This window comes from Mirounga angustirostris, unplaced genomic scaffold (assembly GCF_029215605.1).
Source record: "Mirounga angustirostris isolate CCGP_5_RB_7025 unplaced genomic scaffold, mMirAng1.0.hap1 SCAF_2, whole genome shotgun sequence".
Classification (NCBI taxonomy): domain Eukaryota; kingdom Metazoa; phylum Chordata; class Mammalia; order Carnivora; family Phocidae; genus Mirounga; species Mirounga angustirostris.
Genome location: NW_026991710.1, coordinates 44,028,068 through 44,048,909, shown reverse-complemented (window position 1 = coordinate 44,048,909; position 20,842 = coordinate 44,028,068). Strand labels below are relative to the sequence as shown.

The following is a 20,842-nucleotide window of genomic DNA, read 5'->3' as shown; positions in this document are numbered from 1 at the left end:
CCAAATTAATATGGAATTTCAGAATTTTATAGATGTCAGAGCCATTTCTTAGAATTTAAAAATTTTATTATACTTACATTATGGAATAATTTCAAAAGGCTTTGATGACAAATTTCATAATGATTGCCATCCTGATTTTTTTTTTTTAAGATGTATTTATTTATTTATTTATTTGATGGAGAGAGACACAGCGAGAGAGGAAACACAGGCAGGGGGAGTGGGAGAGGCAGAAGCAGGCTTCCCACTGAGCAGGGAGCCCCATGCGGGGCTGGATCCCAGGACCCTGGGATCATGACCCGAGCCAAAGGCAGACGCTTAACGACTGAGTCACCCAGGCGCCCCGCCAACCTGATACTTTTATAAGAAGTAGTTGTTGAAAATAAGAAACTATAAGAACCTATTTTGTGGAAACCATAAAACGTTAAATCTTTCCATTGTTTAAAATGAAATGTTTTAAGAAAAGAACCACTTCAAAATATACCCATTATGAGAAATTGGTTTGTTCTTATTTGGTATATTTTTCATTATCATTTCTGTGAATATGGAGAATATTGGGAAAATCTACTCAAATCTCCCTGAATGTAGTTTACCAAAGTTGTCCCTCAATTTCAATTTCAATTCCTATAGAAATATAGGAAGTGTTTTAGATGTGTTTTAGCTCTGGCATGATTCTATTTTATATTTTTCCCTGTTCATGTGGTAGCACATACAATATGTATCTTAAGGAAACTATTTCATTGTAACAAAATGCTGAGAGGAGATTTTAAATAAGCTAATTATCTATGAACTGTCATTTCTCATTCTACTTATTGATGAATAGACATACAACTGACAAACTTCCTAGAAGCTGTTATGTTGATAAGGAAATTATTTTATTATTTTATTTAAAAAAAATTTTTTAAGTTAACTCTACCCCCAACATGGGGCTCGAACTCATGACCCTGAGATCAAGAGTTGCCTGCTCTACCGGCTGAGTCAGCCAGCTGCCCCTAGGAAATTATTTTAAAATGCAACATTCTGGTGATATTGCTAGGTGAAAATTCCTCAGGTATACATTCAAAGATTCCTTATTGATAGGAATTATATACTCAAGTCCTTGATTCCCTCCTTTTAAACTATGGTAGATGAAAGTAACTTGGAGTTTCACTAAGAATGCAATAACAATTTGCACTTATTTTTACTGTTTGTTGATGTGTAATGCCCTCATTTTCTCTTCCAGGAAGAATTCCAAGGTCCTATCCAAATTCGAAGACAGTTTTTGTTCAGGGTATGCAAATACCGTATTTAAAAAAAAATCACTCAACATTAAAATTGAAAAAATACACTGTGCATTTATTTACATTAAGTTTTTAAGTTTGTGTATAGATATTTGAAATCAGGTGTTCTAGTCTGAGATTCACTTCTTCCCCCACTGTATTGTTTTAATATTATGGTATCTCTGATCTTTTCTTTAATCCACTAATGTTTGTAAATACCCCAAGTGACATTCACCTATTAAACAGTTTAGTTCTATAAAATTTCATGTGTAGGAAATGAGTGTCTTAAAGATGCATTACTCCTTAAGTTCCAAAGAATCATTTACTAAATATTTGATTCAGGAGACTGGAAGAGTTATGACTATTTTCATAAGTTTTTAAAAGTAAAAGAATCAACTATACTGGAGGTTGTAAGTAGACAAAACTTTGTAATTGCATTTAGTATTTTGTTTGTCCAAATTGTGTACAAAATATAGTTTCTTTCTAAGGAGCTTTACTTTCTAAAATGTTTGTATCCTTACTATATTACCAGAGATTTTTTATTCATTCATTTAGCAAGTTTTTTGAATTTCTACTGGGTGCTAGGCAATGTTGCAAAGACTAGAAGCATACAGATAGATAGGATTCCATTCTTATGCTCTAAGAGTTTACAGTCTAATAGAGAAAATTGATAAATAAACAAATACAAAATACTATGTTAAATGCACCTTCATTCCAGGGGCTGAGGTTTCTAAAAGAAAGGTATTTAACCCAGGCCAGAGAGTGGAGGAGTACAGAGAAGGCTTTAAGGGCTGAATTTGAAGAATCAACAGGAATTAGCCAGTGAAATAGTTAACTAAGGAATTTCAACTTTATTGTTAGGCTAAGAAGAGCCATATGGTAAGATTTGCATTTTGGAAACGAATTCTAACAACAAATTGGAGAATGGATGGAAGGAAGAACAAAACTAGATAAAAGAAGAAATAATAACACCCATCAAAATCATTAGGTTGCTTTGTATGAAAGTTAACTTCACTCCTTAGTTACACTGATTTATTTCTTATTTATTATTTTTCTAGCCACGCAATGGAAGAAGTTCAGAAGGTTACATTTAAAATGGTATGCACTTCCCAATTCAACCCAGGTTGGAAATTTCTGTCATTTTCAGATATTCACAAATTAAACTATGTCTGTATATTTCTATTACTTGATTGCATGTGTACATTAATATTCTATATACATACTACTGTTATAGGGGCAATGGGGGCTTTATATGATGGAAAATGTCAGTATTTTAGGGCCAGATTTGCTTTGTCCATGTTCCTCGGACTATGCCACAATAGTCCTCACTGGTTTTGTAAACATTGACCTTATCATCATTTGTCGTGCAAGTAATATGTCAGGGATTGTGTTCTTAATCAGTGTCCACAATAATGGGCCAGAACTTACAGATTGAATGCATTTCTGCCTTCCAAGTGACCTGTATTCAAAGATTCTTTATAAAAGCTGTGATTTACCACTTCTAGAGAACTAAGAAAATGTGGAAAGACATAAGAACATGACTTCTACTTTAGGACTCACAGAGTTTCCACATCAAGTCTGGAGTATAGTAGATATATGGGTGGCCCTACATATTTAATAAATATGTTAATCCTAATATCTTATTAGCCTGTGAATTTTGAAATTAAACCCAAATGCAGATTGATAAATTTATACCACACAAATAAAAGAATATTCTATTAACTTCATGTAATCTTAAATGCAGATTCTATGCTTAACATATTTTTGCAAATATTTTTTTCATATCACTATCTCAACCTTTAAATACATAGTTAGCTTAAGAATGTTAAAATTCTTAGTATTTTCTCATAGAAACAAAAATAAAAATGCACTATTTCTAACTAATGAAGGTAATACCAAAAATTATACAATATCCAGAAAATAAAGAGATAATAAAAACATTGCATGTTAAAACTTATGGGACTCTGCCAAAGCCATATTCAGTAGAAAATTCAAGGCTTTAAATGCTATCAAGCAAGAAAGATGAGTGAATTAAGGGGATGTAGTTCAAAAAGTTAAAAAAGAACAAGGTGAACCTCAGGACAGCAAAAGGAAGAAAATTATAAAATGAAAAATGGAATTAATACATTATAAAATAGTAAAATAGAAGAACTGGTAAAGCAAAATCCAATTATTTGCAAAAAATAAAATAAAATAAACTAACCTAATTAGCCTACCTTGATCAAGAAAAAAGAGAAACCATAAATATACAAACATATAAATGAAAGTAAGGAAATTAAAACAGATATAGAAGAAATGGAAATCATAAAACAGTACTTTGCAAATCTCTGTGCCTATCAGTTTGAAAACCTGAATAAAATGGAAGATTGTCTAGTAAAGTAGGTACTTCCAAAATTGATGTCAGAAGAAAGAAAAAAAAAAAACCCTCTGAACAGACTAATGACCATGGAAAAAAATTGAAAACATTATCTAGGAACTCCCCCCTTAAAAGTAGTAGACCAATAGATTTTGAATTTTTGTAGCTCAGACACAGAAGAAAATCTCAAAATATTTTTTATGCAGCCAGCAATACTAATACCAAAACCTTATAAAAGTAGTATAAAAAAGGAAACTGTAAGTAATCCTATTTATAAATATCAATGCAAAATGTTAAAGAAATATTAGTAAATTGTATTCAGCAGTATATTTTTAAAATCATATAACTCCATAGAAATGAAGTTTGTTCTAACAACTCAGGATGGTTAAACATTAGGAGATCTGTTAAAATATTTTCACTATTAGAAGAAAAATTATTTAATCATCTCAAAATTCCACATCAATGTCTGCTGTTTTAAAAGAACATCTTATAGAAAGAGATGAATCTTTATTAACATGATTTATATAATGGTCTCAAAGTCAGTAGCAGTCTTCATAGTAAAACACTTTGGAGAATTTCTGTTGTCAGGAACAAAACAAAAATAATCTGTCACCTTTTATTTAATGCAGTTCTTATACATTAGCCAACTCAGATAAGACAGAAATAAAAGAGACAAATATATTGAAAAAGTGAAGAAAAAATTTAATGTGTTCATGGGACATAATTAGGAACTTAAATTTTCAGACTATATTTGGCATTAATTCCTGTTTCAGCAAAGGCCTGTTCACATCAGAAATAGGAGCAAATATATTCTTAATTTTTTCCTTTATTTATTTATTTATTTATTTCAAAATTTTTTCCCTTTTTTTAAGGCACTAAGAACAAAAGGATAATGGAAAAGAAGCTATCTTTTATAATATTACAAAGTAGAGACATTTATAAAATGTGAAACCAAAAAATAGTTTAATACTAAATGGAAAAAATGTCTGTGCTCATAACACCAAACCAAGTGGTAGAGTGCTCACAAACGTGAAATAGAATTTAATCCGCGATTTGGTTAATTGAGTAAAAACTTCTCTTTGAGGAAAATAGCTTTATTTGGATTTTTTTCAAGATTAAGGCTTACACGGACTAGCTCACTTAAGATTTCATTTTATTTTGTCAGTAGCGGAACAGTTCAATAATCATTTTTTCTTTGTTTTTCTCATCTGATTATCTGAGGTCTTGCTCTGTCCTGAGGATTTATATTTACTTAGAAAATGGTTAGACATAAAATAGGATGATTTAATTGCACAAAAGGAAAGAAATACGTGAGGAGTAACTGCAACTTTTGAAATACTTTATTCATAAATCTTTTTTTTTTTGAGAGAGAGAGAGATAATGATAGAGAGCATGAGAGGGGGGAGAGTCAGAGGGAGAAGCAGACTCCCTGCTGAGCAGGGAGCCCGATGCGGGACTCGATCCCGGGACTCCAGGATCACGACCTGAGCTGAAGGCAGTCGCTTAAACAACTGAGCCACCCAGGCGCCCTTTATTCATAACTCTTACTGGCATCAATGAACTTTAGGAAACCACTTTCTATAGTTAAATACTGTAAAATTTTGGAAAATACAGACATACAGAATAAGTGTTCTTTCAGAGAGAGATTAATAGCTAAAAATATACAGACTGAAGAATAGCTGAGAAATCTCTCTGATGTCAATTTTTTCATACATGAAGAAATTTTTATAGAAACATCTGTATACTAACATTACATACACACCTTCACATACTCACTTATACTTGACTCTAAATCTAATTTTTCTTTTTATACAGGATAACCAACTGTTTTCCACAGAAGTGGCACCAGGAAATGCAAAATGTTAACATTTTTTTTTTCTTCTCAGAAACAATCCTTGTTAAACTTATCATGTTTGAGAATCCCTGTGTTGTAAACATTCTCAATAAAAGTTGGTTGAGATTATGTTTAATTTGTTGACAATTTTTTTTTAAAGGTTTTATTTATTTGACAGAGAGAGAGACACAGCAAGAGAGGGAACACAAGCAGGGGGAGTGGGAGGGGGAGAAGCAGGCTTCCCGCCAAGCAGGGAGCCTGATGTGGGGCTCGATCCCAGGACCCCGGGATCATGACCCGAGCTGAAGGCAGATGCTTAATGACTGAGCCACCCAGGCGCCCCAATTTGTTGACAATTTTAAAAGCATCTTAAAATATTTTTTTCTTATGTAATAAAGCTCTAAATAATGATGTTCCTTAGATCCATGCAGCTTTTGACAGTACAGTTGACCCTTGAACAACACAGGTTTGAACTGCAAGATCCACCTATACATGGACTTTTTTCAAAAAATACAGTACAGTACAGTAAGTGTATTTCCTCTTATTTTTAAAAATAATTTATTTATTTTGAGAGAGAGAGAGTGTGTGCACACAAATGGGGGGCGGAAGGGGGAGGGAGAGAGAGTATCTCAAACAGACTCCCTGCTGAGTGGGGAGCCCAACTTGGGGCTCAATTCCACAACCCTGAGATCATGACCTAAGCCGAAATCAAGAGTCAAAGGAACACTCAACTGACGGAGCCACCCAGGTGCCCCTATTTCCTCTTACTATTTTGTTAATAACATTTTCTTTTCTCTAGCTTACTTTATTGTAAGAATACAGCATATAATATATATACAAAATATGTGCTCATTGACTATGTTATTCGTAAGGTTTCTGGTCAACAGTAGGCTATTAGCAGTTAAGTCTGGGAGATTTTGACTGTGCAGGGGGTCCTCCTAACCCCTGTGTGGTTCAGGGTCAACTGTACTGACACACATGCTCTTTTTTTATTTTTATTAAAGGCACTCAGAAGAGAGTTGAGTTTTAATGAGCTATTTTAGTTCATCCTATTTGGATTTCATCAGTGACAAAATCACCAGCTCTTATAAATCCCATAGAGTCCAGGAGCTAACTATCTTAGAATGTGACTACCAACTAAAACTACACTAGTTGGAGAATTTGGCCATTATCCATCAAAATAGTCCAGTAAGCAAGTTCTGATTTATCTACCGAGAGATGTCTGATTGCTACAAAAATATCAGGGTTTAGCTTTTTCTACCACCTAATAGTGTTCAATTTATCTTTAAAAAAAGTCACTTTACCCTGCAATATCTGAAAGGCAACCAGTCTTGTCCATTGCCAGAAAGAAAATCTCACTAGTAGAGGATCATGAACACACTTGGAAAACTTTTGACATCAAAATCAGTGTTTATTGGACACAGAATTAACCTCAGATGGATGCTGAGATTATCCCTGGATTTTTCCCTTCTGACTCCCCTCTTGGATAACCTCCTCCACCACCAAGCAGGCTGGCTGATTAGGGGAGGTTGGCTCTAGAGTGGGTAGGATTGTCTTAACTTCTTCAGGGTAGAGACCCTCACAAAGCTTTATCTTCTAATGCCGACCAATAATTACAGCTTAAGGGGCGCCTGGGTGGCTCAGTCGTTAAGTGTCTGCCTTCGGCTCAGGTCATGATCCCCGGGTCCTGGGATTGAGTCCCACATCGGGGTCCCTGCTTGGCGGGAAGCCTGCTTCTCCCTCTCCCATTCTCCCTGCTTGTGTTCCCTCTCTCGCCGTCTCTCTCTGTGTCAAATAAATAAATAAAATCTTCAAAAAATAAAAAAAATAAAAAAATAATTACAGCTTAAATTATGCCTTTTACTAACAAAGTCCCTGAATTTCACTTCTTGTCAACCCATGCAAAGAATGTAAGGAAGAAGACAAAAAATTTTAAAAATGAATTGCTTTGAAAGATGGGGACTTGAGAGGCTCGAGGGCCTCCTGCTCTAAAGCCACAAATATATAGGGCAACATTAGTTAGTGCTACACACAGTGGTAATTCAACTAGCGTGGATTTTGGATTGTCAAAATAAAAGGGAATCAAATATTAATTTAAGCAGTTCCCAGGGCCTCTTAGAAATACAGAGAGACTTAAATCATTTACATTTTTCAGGGCTCCCAGGATATTTAAAAAAAAAAAAAAAGGCAGAAAAAATACCAAAACATGGTTACAAAAATTGTGGGATGCTTTAAAATATTTTATATTTAACAAATTAATATTTTATATACAAACACAACAAAATATATAGGCTCCCAGGAGTACAGGATTTGTATTAAATATTAACTGGGCACTACACATGAAGTGGTCCAATACTGAACCCAAGTTTAAAATTGCGTCACTAAAAACATTTTTTTCTTCTTTTCCAAATCCTATCAGTAGACTTCTGTGACCATGTATATAACCTTATTTGGTGATAACATCAAATGTTTTCCTCCCATTCCTGGCAGCTCCCAGCAAACATACTTTACTTAACCTAACCGCCAAGGAACCCGACTGTCTAGGTTTCCTACCTAAAGCCAGAGTTCCTGTCTTCTAAGGCAGTGAGTGGGTTTTTAATATGGGGGTGGAAAGCCATTGAGCATCTGATGAAAGTTCTGGTCCTAAACCCCCAGTTCCTACGCCCTCCCCCAACCAACAAATGTACACATACAACAAAATTATGTACAATTGGGGGCTGTGGGCTAGGGATCCCTTAAAATCCATCCAAATATAGGCTATGGGCTCCGGGTTAGGAAGCCCTCCTCTGGAGCGTTCTCTCCCCAGGATTTTGTTATTTCTCCATGAAGATAGGACTCCGGGGTTGAAGGGTGCCAGAGGCTCTGAAACAACTTGATTCGGTGGTGGTGGAAGGAAGGGTGGGAAGAACACGAGCACCAGTACTAGACTGCAAACAGGTGAGGCACCGCTTAGGCTAGATGGCCCGGACCTGGTGCATCTGTACCCACAGCAACCCCGCCAGGCTGCGCCTCCACGTTGCCTGGCAACAAAGCTGCACCCGCTGGCGCGCATGCGTAGGAGGCCCTTGCTCTCCCCTCCCCCTCCCCTTGGGCGGTGGCAACCGCTAGGCCTGGCTGGCTCCCACCTGGAAGGAGACTTCGGTGTGAGTCAGGAGTCCTTCGCCAGGGGCAGGACGACGCCGGCACGCGAGGGGCGAAGGGGAACACCATGCAGGTGGGCACCCAGGGGAGTCCCCGTCTGGGCCTACAGTGAGCACCAAGGTGGGGGGCGGCCCGCAATGGGTGGCTTCTAACATTTGTCCTGGTACGAGCTAAATTTTGCGTGCGTCTTTGTCGAGGTTTGAGGGGAGTCCGGATTGACTCCAGGAGAACACCATTTTTCAACATTCGAGACTTCGGTTTGTCACTGGGGGGAAGCATTCAGAGTGTTTGAGGATTGTGTTTCACACCTGTGTCCTTGGAGCTGGACTGCTGCACTATTTCTGACTTGAGAAACAGACCAGCAACTTTAGCCCCAGTGTAATTCAATTTAAATATTCTGCTCCCTTACCTTAAAAAAAAAAGATCAGAGCGGAAACCCAGTAGTTGCATTGTCTTGAGAGAGACCAACTGTCCTGGAGTTCTCCTACCTGACTGCAAAAGCTCTCTTAGACTTCCATTTATTCCTTAGGAGGAGGCTCCTCTGTCTAAAGCTTCCTTATTAACCAGAAAAGCCTGTGCCTTTGTTTCTTCTTTTGTCAGAGTAAAATTCTCTTTCTGACTTTCAGAAACAGCTTCTTCTCACCTGCTCCCCCAAATTAAAACCACTGTGATTTTTCTTGTTTTACATATTTACTTTTTATTTGCATATACTGTATAATTTACTAGAATATTTTGAACATAAATTACATATAATTTTTAATGGATAGTCCTTTTGTGTTAATAATAGATTCCTAGCAAGTACATTTTATCCAGTCTGTGAAAACGTTGCAAATTTGTCTGGATTTATACCTGCTCTTCAAGAAATAGGCCAACATATAATTGAGAGTGAAGTTAACAGCACGTTAACCTTTGTTCATTTATTCATTGATTTATTCAACAGCCAGTTATTCAGTGTTTATGTTTAGTTATGGACTTATCCTAAAAGAGTTTACTATGAGGGAATATAAGGGAGACAGATGTTAACTATTTGTAGTATGATAAAAGCCATAATAGTTTTAAATAGATTGTGGTACCTATTTTTTTTTAAAGATTTTATTTGTTTATTTGAGAGAGAGAGGGAGAGAGCACAAGCAGGGGGAGCAGCAGAGGCAGAGGGAGAAGCAGGCTCCCCGCTGAGCAGAGAGCCCGATGCAAGGCTCCATCCCAGGATTCTGGATCGTGACCTGAGCCAAAGGCAGACGCTTTAACCGACTGAGCCACCCAGGCGCCCTGGTACTTATTTCTATCTGATAAAATTTCATAGATAATTTCTAAAAGTGAAGGAAAAAATAAACTATAGAGCCTTTACTGTTAAATTCCATTGCAATGAACTCCTAGATCAGTTAAGGAAGAGCCGAGAAGGTATAAAACCATAAGAATGTGGCATCAAGAATATCAAAAAAGACCATTTTAACAAGAAAGGAATGGCAAAGTCTCTCCAGTTCTGCTTAAGAGATCAAATACAACGAATATCCATTGACATGAACAACACGGAGCTTGTAGGTGACATTAGCTAGAGCACTTTTGAAAGTATTGGGAGCAAACTTTGGAGTGGGTCGAAGAGTTAATGGGAGGTGGGAGTGGTTACAGCTTATGTAGACAATTGTTTCAAGAAGTTTAACCATGAAGGAGAAAACAGAAGATGGTAGGGGATGTCAAGTGCAGAGGGAGTTTTTTAAAAAGGTAGTGCTGGAATTTTTGATGCTAGTGAGCTACTCCTGCTGCATACAAGTAAAAATGCTGGCTAACATGTAAAACATAATTTCTTTAAAAGCATCAAAGGGATGACATGATAGTAAGAAACTATGAGACCAAAACTGAAGGGAAATTGGAAAATGAGGTAAATGGATTTCCACAGTTCCAAAGCCACTTTTACACTGAAGGCATTAGCAGTCTGTGTTTTGATCCTGGGTATAGTCACAGGGTGAGAAGGAATCAGAGGGTTATGGTCCACCAAAGGATGGTAGACTAATAGGAGTAGGAACAAGAGATAAACTCATGTCTACGGGAACTCAGGGAAGGTTGTCTTGATGCTTAGTGGAACAGGGGAGAAAAAGAAAAGGAATAATACCTGTCCCCAAGAAGTTGTGGCCCAAGGCAACTCTCACATAGATTACAACCTAAGGCATATTGTCTGGGTGGTCTAGCAAGCCTCAAATTATGAATTTGATATATATATATATATATATATATATATATATATTTTAGTTATATACTTAGTGCCTATAAATGCCTGGAAGAAATAAAAAATCCTCTGTGTAGGAGCTATCTTTATCTTAGGCCTCAAAGAATTCCCTCAGGTAAGTTCTCAGAAATCAATCAAAAGTAATCAAGCACACAAAGGAAACAGGTCACCATGAACATGAACCAACAGAACACTTTTGTTCAGGTTATAAAACAATTATGTTTCTTAGTTTAAAAAAGTAAAAGACTAGATTGAAATTACCTGCAGGGAGTAGTGAGCTTAAAAATTCGGTGAAGACATATCTATACACGACAATGAATAATCAAAAAAAAATTAAGAAAGCAATTCCCTATATATTTGCATCAAAAAGAATAAAATACTTAGGAATAGGGACACCTGGGTGGCTCAGTCTGTTAAGCGTCTGCCTTTGGTTTAGGTCATGATCCCAAGATTCTGGGATCAACTCCCGCATTGGGCTCCTTGCTTAGCTGGAGCCTGCTTCTCCCTCTCCCTCTGCTGCTCCCCCTGTTTGTGTACTCTCTCTCTCTCTCTCTCTGACAAATAAATAAATAAATAAATCTTTAAAAAAATAAAATACTTAGGAATAAATGTAACCAAGAAGGCAAAAGACTTGTACACTGAAAACTACAAAACACTGCTAAAAATAAATAAATAAATAAATAAATAAATAAATAAATAAATAAATAAAAATTAAAAAACAAACAAAAAAACACTGCTAAAAGAAATTAAAGAAGACATAAATAAGTAGAAAACAACCCATTTTCATAGATGGGAAGATTTAAATTGTTAATGTGTCAATACTTCCCCAAACAGTCTACAGGTTCATTGTAATCCCTACCAAAATCCCAATGACATTTTTTGTCGAAACCCATCTTAAAATTCATATGAAATCTTAGGAGACCTGGAATAGCTGAAACAGTCTTTTAAACGGTGAACAAAGTTGGAGGACCCAATTTCTGATTTCAAAATATACTGCAAAGCAGCAGTAATCGAAACCATGTGGTACTGACAGAAGACAGACATATAGACCAATGGAATAAATTAGCCCAGACAGAAACCCTCACTGGTCAAATGATTTGCAACAATGCTAAGATCATTCAAGTGAAAGGATAGTCTTTTGACAAATGGTGCTGGGAAAACTGGATATCCACATGCAAACGAATGAAGTTGGGCTTCTAACTCACATTATAAACAAGAGTTACTGAAAAAGGATCAAAGACCTAGATGTAAGAACTAAAACTACAGAACACTTAGAAGAAAACATAGGGGGAAATCGCCGTGAAATTGGATTGGCAATGATTTCTTGGATGTGACACCAAAAAAACAGGCCAAACAAAGAAAAAATAGATAAATTGGACTTCATAAAATTTTTTTTTTAAGATTTTATTTATTTATTTGAGACCGAGAGAATGAGAGAGACAGAGAGCACATGAGAGGGGGAAGGGTCAGAGGGAGAAGCAGGCTCCCTGCCGAGCAGGGAGCCCGATGTGGGACTCGATCCTGGGACTCCAGGATCATGACCCGAGCCGAAGGCAGTCACTTAACCAACTGAGCCACCCAGGCGCCCTGGACTTCATAAAAATTTAAAACTTTTATGCATCAGAGGACATTGCTCTATCAATTGAGCAAAATACAAACCACAGAATGGAGAAAATATTTGTAAATTATATATTTGATAAAATATCAATATCCAGAATATATAAAGAACTCTTAAAATTCAATATCAAAAGGACAAGGCAATTAAAAATAATCATATGAAAGGATGCTCCACATCTATGTCATCAAGGAAATGTAAATTAAAATAAGAGACCACTACACACCTATTAGAATGGCCAAAATCTGGAGCACTGACAACACTAAATGCTGGCAAAGATGTGGAGCAACAAGGACTCTCATTTATGGCTGGTGGGAATGCAAAGTGATATAGCCTTTGGAAGACAGTTTCTTATAAAATTATACATACTCTTACCATTCAATCCAGCAATCACATTCCTTGGTGTTTACCCAAAAGAGCTGAAAAGTTATGTCCACACAAAAACCTGCACTTGGGTGTTAATAACAGCTTTATTCATCATTGCCAAAACTTGGAAGCAAACCAAGATGTCCTTCAGTAGGTGAATGGATAAACAATGTGGTATATCCAGAAAATAGAACATTATTTAGTGCTTAAAAGGAAATGAGTTATCAAGCCATGAAAAGACATAGAGGAACCTTAAATGCATATTACTAAGTGAAAGAAGCCTATCTGAGAAGGCCACAAACTGTATGAACCCAACTATACACCATTTTGGAAAACTATGGAGACTTTCAAAAGGTCACTGGTTGAAAGTGGGGAAGGGATGAGTAGGCAGAGCACAGAGGATTTTTAGTGCAGGGAAAATACACTGTATGATACCATAATGATGAATACATGTCATCATGCATTTTCCCAAACTCATAGAATATACACCCAAAGGGAACCATAATATACACTATAGATTTCAGGTGATTCTGATGTGCTGATGTAACAAACGTGTCATTTCAGTGGAGGATGTTGGTAATGGTGGAGGCTGTGCATGTGTGGGGCAGAAGGTATATTGGAAATCACTGTATCTTCCATTCAGTTTTGCTGTGAACCTAAAACTGCTTAAAAAATAAAGTCTTAATAAAAAAAATAGTTGCTGTTTTATTTTGGCTTTTTAAAAAATGTTGAAACAACATTTTATTTATTTACTTATTTATTAAAGATTTTATTTATTTGAGAGAATGAGAGCAAGAGAGAGAGCATAAGCAGGGGGAGCAACAGAGGGAGAGGGACAAGCAGACTTCCTGCTAAGCAGGGAGCCTGACTTGGGGCTTGATCCCAGGACCCTGGGATCACGACCCAAGCCAAAGGCAGATGCCCAACCAACTGAACCAGCCAGGTGCCCCTTATTTTGGCTTTAAATGAAGAATTTGCTTTAAACAAAGGTAACAGGGGCGCCTGGGTGTCTCAGTCATTGGGCGTCTGCCTTCAGCTCAGGTCATGATCCCAGGGTCCTGGGATCAAGCCCTGCATTGGGCTCCCTGCTTGGCAGGAGGCCTGCTTCTCCCTCTCCCACTCCCCCTACTTGTGTTCCCTCTCTCGCTGTGTCTCTCTCTGTCAAATAAATAAAATCTTTGAAAAAAATAAATAAAGGTAAGACTCTGGTGGAGGATGTTGATAATGGGAGAGTTTATGCATATGTGGGGGACAAGGGAAATATATGGGAAATCTCTGTACCTTCCTCTCAATTTTGTTGTAAACCTAAAACTGCTCTTAAACAATTGTCTTCATAAAAAAAATTAAATAAAAGATTTTTAAAAATGGGCAAAGAATTTGAATATATATCTCTTCAAAGAAGATACACAAATGGGCAATAAGCACATAAGAAGCTGCTCAATATCATTAATTGTTAGAAAACTATAAATCAAAATCACAAGGGCACCTAGCTAGCTCAGTCGGTAGAACCTGTGACTCTTGATCTTGGGGTTGTGAGTTCAAGCCCCACATTGGGTGTAGAGCTTATGTAAAAAAAAATACATAAAAAAATTTAAAAATAAAAATAAATAGGGGCACCTGGGTGGCATAGTAAGTTAAGCATCCGAATCTTGGTTTCAGCTCTGGTCATGATCTCAGAGTCATGAGATTAAGCCCCATATCAAGCTTCATGCTCAGGACAGAGTCTGCCTGGGATTTTCTCTCCCTCTCCCTCTGCCCCTCCTGCTTGTGCTCTCTCTCTCTCTCTCTAAAATAAATAAATAAATCTTTGAAAAAAATAAATAAATCAAAATCACAATGAGAGACCACACTCATAGGATAACAATTACCAAAACAGAAATGACAAATGTTGGTTGATGCGGATGTGGAGAAATTGAAACCCTTGTGCATTGCTGGTGGAAATGTAAAATAGTGCAACTGCTGTGGAAAACATTACTGTAGTTCTTCAAACAGTTATGCATAGAATTATCATATGATCCAGCAATTCCACTCCTAGGTATATAGTCAGAAGATTTGAAAGCAGGGATGCAAACATATTTGTACATCGATATTTATAGCAGCATTATTCACATTAGCCAAAAGGTGGAAACAACCCAAATGTCCCATCAGTGAATGAAGGGATAAACTGTGGTGTATACTTAAAATGGAGTATTATTCAGCCTTACAAGGGAAGGGAATTCTGATACTTGTTTCCACATGGGTGATCTTTGAAAACATGCCAAGTGAAATACACCAGTCACAAGAGGATAGATATTGTACAATTCCACTCATATGAGGTAGCTAGAACAGTCAAATTCATAGAGACAGAAAGTAAAATAGTGGTTACCAAGGCTAAGGGTACAGCTCAAGAGTGGGGGGTTATTGTTTAATAGGTACAGAATTTCAGTTTGGGATGATGAAACATTCTGGAGATGAATAATGGTGATGGTTGTACCAGTGTGAAGGTACTTAATGCCACTGAACTGTACCCATAAAAAATGGTTAAGGTAGTAAATTTTATATTATTTACATTTACCACAGTAAAAATTTTTGGTAAAGAGCTAAATGAAACTTCTTGAAATGAAAATGTGCAATAAAAAAAAATATCGGTGGATAGGTTTATCAGGTCAGTATAGAAATATGGAAAGATACAAAAACTAATAAATTAGGAAAAATCTAGCATTCCAAGTTTGATTTCAGTTGTAGAGGTGAATTTTCCAGAATTTTTAAAAGATACCATTCTACAATTTCTAAAAGCCCAGTGAATCCACACAGGATAAATGAAAGAAATACGTGAAGGGAAGGAAAAATTCTTCTCTACCCTCAAGGTCTTCCAGATGGACTAAATTAAATTTACATGAGATATAGTAACAAGAGAAAAAAAACTAAAGTTTTATTATGTGCACATGGAAACCCAATGATGATATTGAGATTTAAAGAAATGACGAAAACCGACAGTTCTTATACTTTTTAGATAGACACAATAAATCTGTGAGGAATTGACAAAACTTTGGGAGCTTCAGTTAGTAAGAAATTCTAAACAGTTTGAGCTGTGGTAGTAAATTAGTAAACAGGAGCAAGGGTTTATTAATACAGGCTTCTGGGCTCTAAATTTTCTATCTCTGGTGGTAAGGATGTCTCTTTACCTCCTAGTGGAGGGAGGGTACTTTTCACATGGAAGATTTATTTCCTGCTTTCAGGAGGCCAGAAGAGGGTCTGAGTGTTCTTCTTGCATAAGGCTGTCTCTTAAGTAACTTTAAAATAACCAGTGTGCCAAAGTGGCCCATCTTGAGGCAGCCTGCCCTTGGGCCCTACATACGCAACTAAATACATCATGCAAAACTGCAGAGAACTACAAAGAAAATCTCAAATGCAGGCAGGCAAAGAAAAGACATTATCTTCAAAAGTATAAGAGATTGACAACTGATTTCTCAACAGTGGATCTAAAAAGTAGCGAACAATGTGTTGAAAGAAAAAAAAACTATACTCAGAAAAATTATTTTTTAGGCTTCCAGGTTTGTTGGATTCTATTCTATCATTTTTTATTGAAGTATAATAAGTATACAGTGTTATATTAGCTTCTGGTGTACAATATAATTCCACAGTTCTATACATTTTTTCAGTGCTCATCAAGATAAGTGTACTCTCAATCCCCTTTAACTATTTCACCCAAACCCTCACTCCCCACCCCTCTGGCAACCACCAGTTTGTTATCTGTATTTAAGAGTCTGGGTTTTTTTCTTTGTCTCTTTTTTCTTTGTTCATTTGTTTTGTTTCTTAAATTCCACATATGAATGAAATAATAGGGTATTTGTCTCTCTGATTGACTTATTTCACTTAGTATTATAGCCTCTAGGTCCATCCGTGTTGTTGCAAATGGCAAGATCTCATTCTTTTTTATGGCTGGGCAAAGAAAAATTATTTTTATGAAGAGAGCAAAATAAAAACATGCTTTAGGTATTTGAGAGAATAATGCCCGAGCAAGTCCTGACTAAGGGGAATTCTCAAGGTTGTACTTCAGGCTGAAAGAGTATTTCCAGATGGATGGTCTGAGATTCAACAAGGAATGAAGAAAAAAGTGGTAAATAATGTGAGTAAACCTGAGGAAATGTTGGCTAAATACAATAGCAATATTAATAATGATAATGTATTGTTAAGAAAAAATATGGAAATAAAATGAGTTACATAAGAGTAATTATGGCCCCTCCCCCAAAATTCATGTTGAAATATGATCCCCAACGTGATGGCATTTGGAGGTGGAGTCTTTGGGAGGTAAACAGGTCATGAGGGTGGGGCCCTCATGAATGGGATTACTGCCCGCATAAGAAGAGGCCAGAGAGCTAGCTTGTGGTCTTTCAGCCATGAAATGCTGCAAAGAGAAGGCAGACATCTGCAACCCAGAAGAGGGCTTTCAGCAGGACCCAACTGTGCTAGCATCCTGATCTCAGATTTACAGCCTTTAGAACTGTGAGAAATAAATTTCTGTTTATTAGCCACCCAGTGAACAGTAATTTGGTACAGCAGCCTGAATTAAGACACCAACATATAAGTTGGAAAAGGGGTAAATGGAGTTGATGTATTATAAACATAAAACAGAAAGGACCAACAGAGAAGCACAAAATAAAATGGTAGATCTAAACCTAATAGATTTGTATTTACCTAGAATGTAAATGGACTCTTTGCTCTAGTTATTTTAGATTGGATTAAAAACAAAAAACCCTAACTATATGCTATTTATGAGATATGTCTAAAACATGTAGATACAGTTGAACATAAATGGATGGATAAGCCACAAAAGGGAAAAGGAAGTTCTGCCTTTGAGTTATAAGTAACTGTAAGCTTTAAGGAACCCTCACTATCCACAAAAAAAACTCACCACAAATACAGTCTGCAAAAATACTTGTATGTAAATGGAGGGTTGTTGGAGGGGAGGTGGTTGGGGGGATGGGATAACAAGGTGATGGGCATTAAGGAGGGCACGTGATGTAATGAGCACTGGGTGTTTTATGCAACTGATGTTTAACTGAACTCTACATCTGAAACTAATGATATACAATATGTTGGCTAATTGAATTAAAAAAAAAAAAACAACCCACAAAACTTGTATGTAGTCTTGCTGATCTCAGAGAGGTCTCTGGGAGCTTCTCCACTCCGAACAGACAAATGAAGGTTGAGTCCTGAGTGGAAGGTAAAGAGACTATGTTGTCGGTGGGAATATCCAGGATCCAGGCTAAGGCGTCACCAGGGTCAGATCAACAGAAGCAGGATTCAGGGCTGGAACAGCAAAAAGCTGAAGCGGTGGAGAGAACTTGGAGACATGCAGGCAGCAAGAAAGGGTTCCCTGAGGCCTGAAGACCAAAGCCACACATTGACCTTTGGAACAATGGAAGTTAAGGGTGAAACTTTCTCTATAATCAAAAGTCCTCCAGGGAGACATAAGAGATTTAGTGACTGAGAAACAGTACTCCTGGTTGACAACAGGGCAAACTCTTTTTGAAGGAAATTTGCAGTTTAGACAGAAAACACCCACATTTTAAAAGAAGTATGATCTCACATTTTAAAAGAAATATGATCTCAAAATAATCACACAAGAAGACTACTATGAATGTTAAACAAAGGGAAGAAACAACAGATCTAGATTCCTAAGGATTGCATAACTTGCAATTGCCCAATACAAAATCCCTGTCATGAAGTGTTCAAAGAAATAGAAAATGAGATTACAAAGATGAGTTTATATAGGAAACTATTAATGAACAAACAGCCCAAGGATCCATCAATAGATGAATGGATAAAGAAGATGTGATACATGCACGTGCGCGAGTATGCGCGCATGCACACACACACAGGAATATTACTCAGCCATAAAAAAGAATGAAATCATGCCATTTGCAACAACATGGATGGATCTAGAATATAGTGCTAAGTGAAATAAGTCAGAGAAAGATAAATATATGATTTCACTCATATGTGGAAGTTAGAAGCAAAGAAGAAAAGACAAATTAAAAAAACAGACTTTAAACTATAGAGAACAAATTGGTGGTCAGTGGGAAGATGAGTGAAATAGGTGATGGGGATTAAGAATATACTTATCATGGGGCGCCTGGGTGGCTCAGTCAGTTAAGCATCTGCCTTCAGCTCAGGTCAGATCCTAGGGTCCTGGGATTGAGTCCCACATCGGGCTCCTTGCTCAGCCTCCTTCTCCCTCTCCTGCTCTCCCTACTTGTGCTCTCTCTCTCTGTCAAATAAATAAATAAAATCTTTTTCAAAAAAAGAGTATACTTATCATGATGAGCAGTGTAAGTAATATATAGAATTGTTGAATCACTATATTGTATACCTAAAATTAATATAACACTATATATTATCCATACTGGAATTAAAATTTTAAGTGAATGAATGAACAAAAATACAAGTGAAATACTTTTATTAAAATACCAAAAAAAAAAAAAAAAGAATGAACAGATAAAGGAATGGAAAGGAACTTCTAGAAATAGAAACTATAATCATTGCAGTAAAAAGTTGAATGGACCGCTAATTTCTTTGCTGAATACTAAAATTTCTAGATTTTGCTATTATGAATACTGCTGTGGTAAATAGGGGAAGAGGAATATTGTTTTACATCTCTGATTATTTTTTTAATTAAGATTTCTAGAAGTTAAAAAAAAAAAAAACTAAGACAAAAGCCCCTGAATGGATAGGCATATTAGTTATCTATTACAGTGTAACTAAATAGCCCAAAATCTAGCAGCTTAATACAACAAATATTTATTATCTCAAAGTTTCTGGGGTCAGAAGTTTGTGAGTTGCCTAGCCAGGTGGCTCTGGCTTGAAATATCTAATGAGAGTACATCATTAAGACATCAGCTGGGGTTGCAGGGTCTGCTTCCAACATGGCTCATTCACATGACTGTTGGCAGGAGGCCTCAGTTTCTCACCATTTGGACTTTTCAATAGGGCTGTTTTAGGGAATGAATTGTGTCTCCCTGAAATTCATATGTTGAGACCCTAACCTCAAATGTGACTATATTTGGAAATAGGATGCTTAAGGAGGTAATAAAGGGAGGGCGCTTGGGTGGCTCAGTTGGTTAAACGACTGCCTTCAGCTGGGGTCATGATCCCAGGGTTCTGGAATCGAGCCTTGCATTGGGCTTCCTGCTCAGTGGGGAGCCTGCTTCTCCCTCTCCCTCTGCTGCTCCCCCACTTGTGCTCTCTCACTCTCTCTCTGTCAAATAAATAAAATCTTAAAAAAATAAAATCCTTAAAAAAAAAAGGAGGTAATTAAGGTTAAATGAAGTCATAAAGGTAGGTTCCCAATCCAAAAGGTCTGGTGTCCTTATAAGATGAGTAAGGAACACCAGAGCATTCTCCCCCCCTCCCCAACTTCCCAATCTTTCTCTGTGCACAGAGGAAAAGTTCATGTGAGAATACAGCAAGAAGGTGGCCGTCTGCAAGCCAGGTTTCTCACTAGAAACTAACCCTTCCTGGTACCTTGATCTGGGAACTGCAGTCTCCAGAACTATGAGAAAATAAAATTCTATTTAAGCCACACAGTCTTATATTCTGTTGTGGTAGCACAAGCAGACTTAGTTGGCTTGAGCATCTTTACAACGTGGCAACTGGTTTTCCCCAGAGCAAGGGATGAAAGAGATTGAGAAAAAAAAAAAAACAGCAGCAATGCCTTTTATGAGTTAGTCTCAGAAATCACGTGGTATTACTTCCATCATGCTTTCAGTTTATTAGAATTGAGACACTGGGTCCAGCCTACTCAATGGGAGGGGGATGAAACTTAACCTCTCCAAAGAGGAGAGTGAATTTCTGGATTATTTTAAAACTATCACAATAGGTTAAAAAGATCACATACAGTTGGGTACCTGAGCGCGTTCCACAATCATTGACACAGGGGGATAGAAAATCACCATCTTAATAGATTTAGTTGTTGGAGGGCAAAGTTCTGGGCTACTAGAGTGGTGAGAGAATTGTGAGGAAGTCTCAGAAAGGAAAGTAATGTAGAAAGGATCCTTAAATTCTATGT

General features: G+C 36.9%; 1 protein-coding gene across 8 annotated transcripts in view; it reads left to right on the top strand.

The window, feature by feature from the left end:
• The window catches only part of NMU (neuromedin U), a 198,925-nt gene extending 193,343 nt beyond the window's left edge, over positions 1-5,582 (top strand). For 7 of the 8 annotated variants that reach the window (XM_045881112.3, XM_064584509.1, XM_064584510.1 and 4 more), the window contains 3 exons: positions 1,220-1,267; positions 2,315-2,354; positions 5,428-5,582. In XM_045881112.3, the coding sequence (XP_045737068.1) occupies positions 1,220-1,267; positions 2,315-2,350 (84 nt within the window). In that variant the 3' untranslated portion in view covers positions 2,351-2,354; positions 5,428-5,582. Of the gene's footprint in view, positions 1-1,219; positions 1,268-2,314; positions 2,380-5,427 lie in introns of all 8 variants that reach the window. The other variant, XM_064584506.1, reaches the window with a different exon arrangement.
• The last annotated feature ends 15,260 nt before the right edge of the window (positions 5,583-20,842 follow it).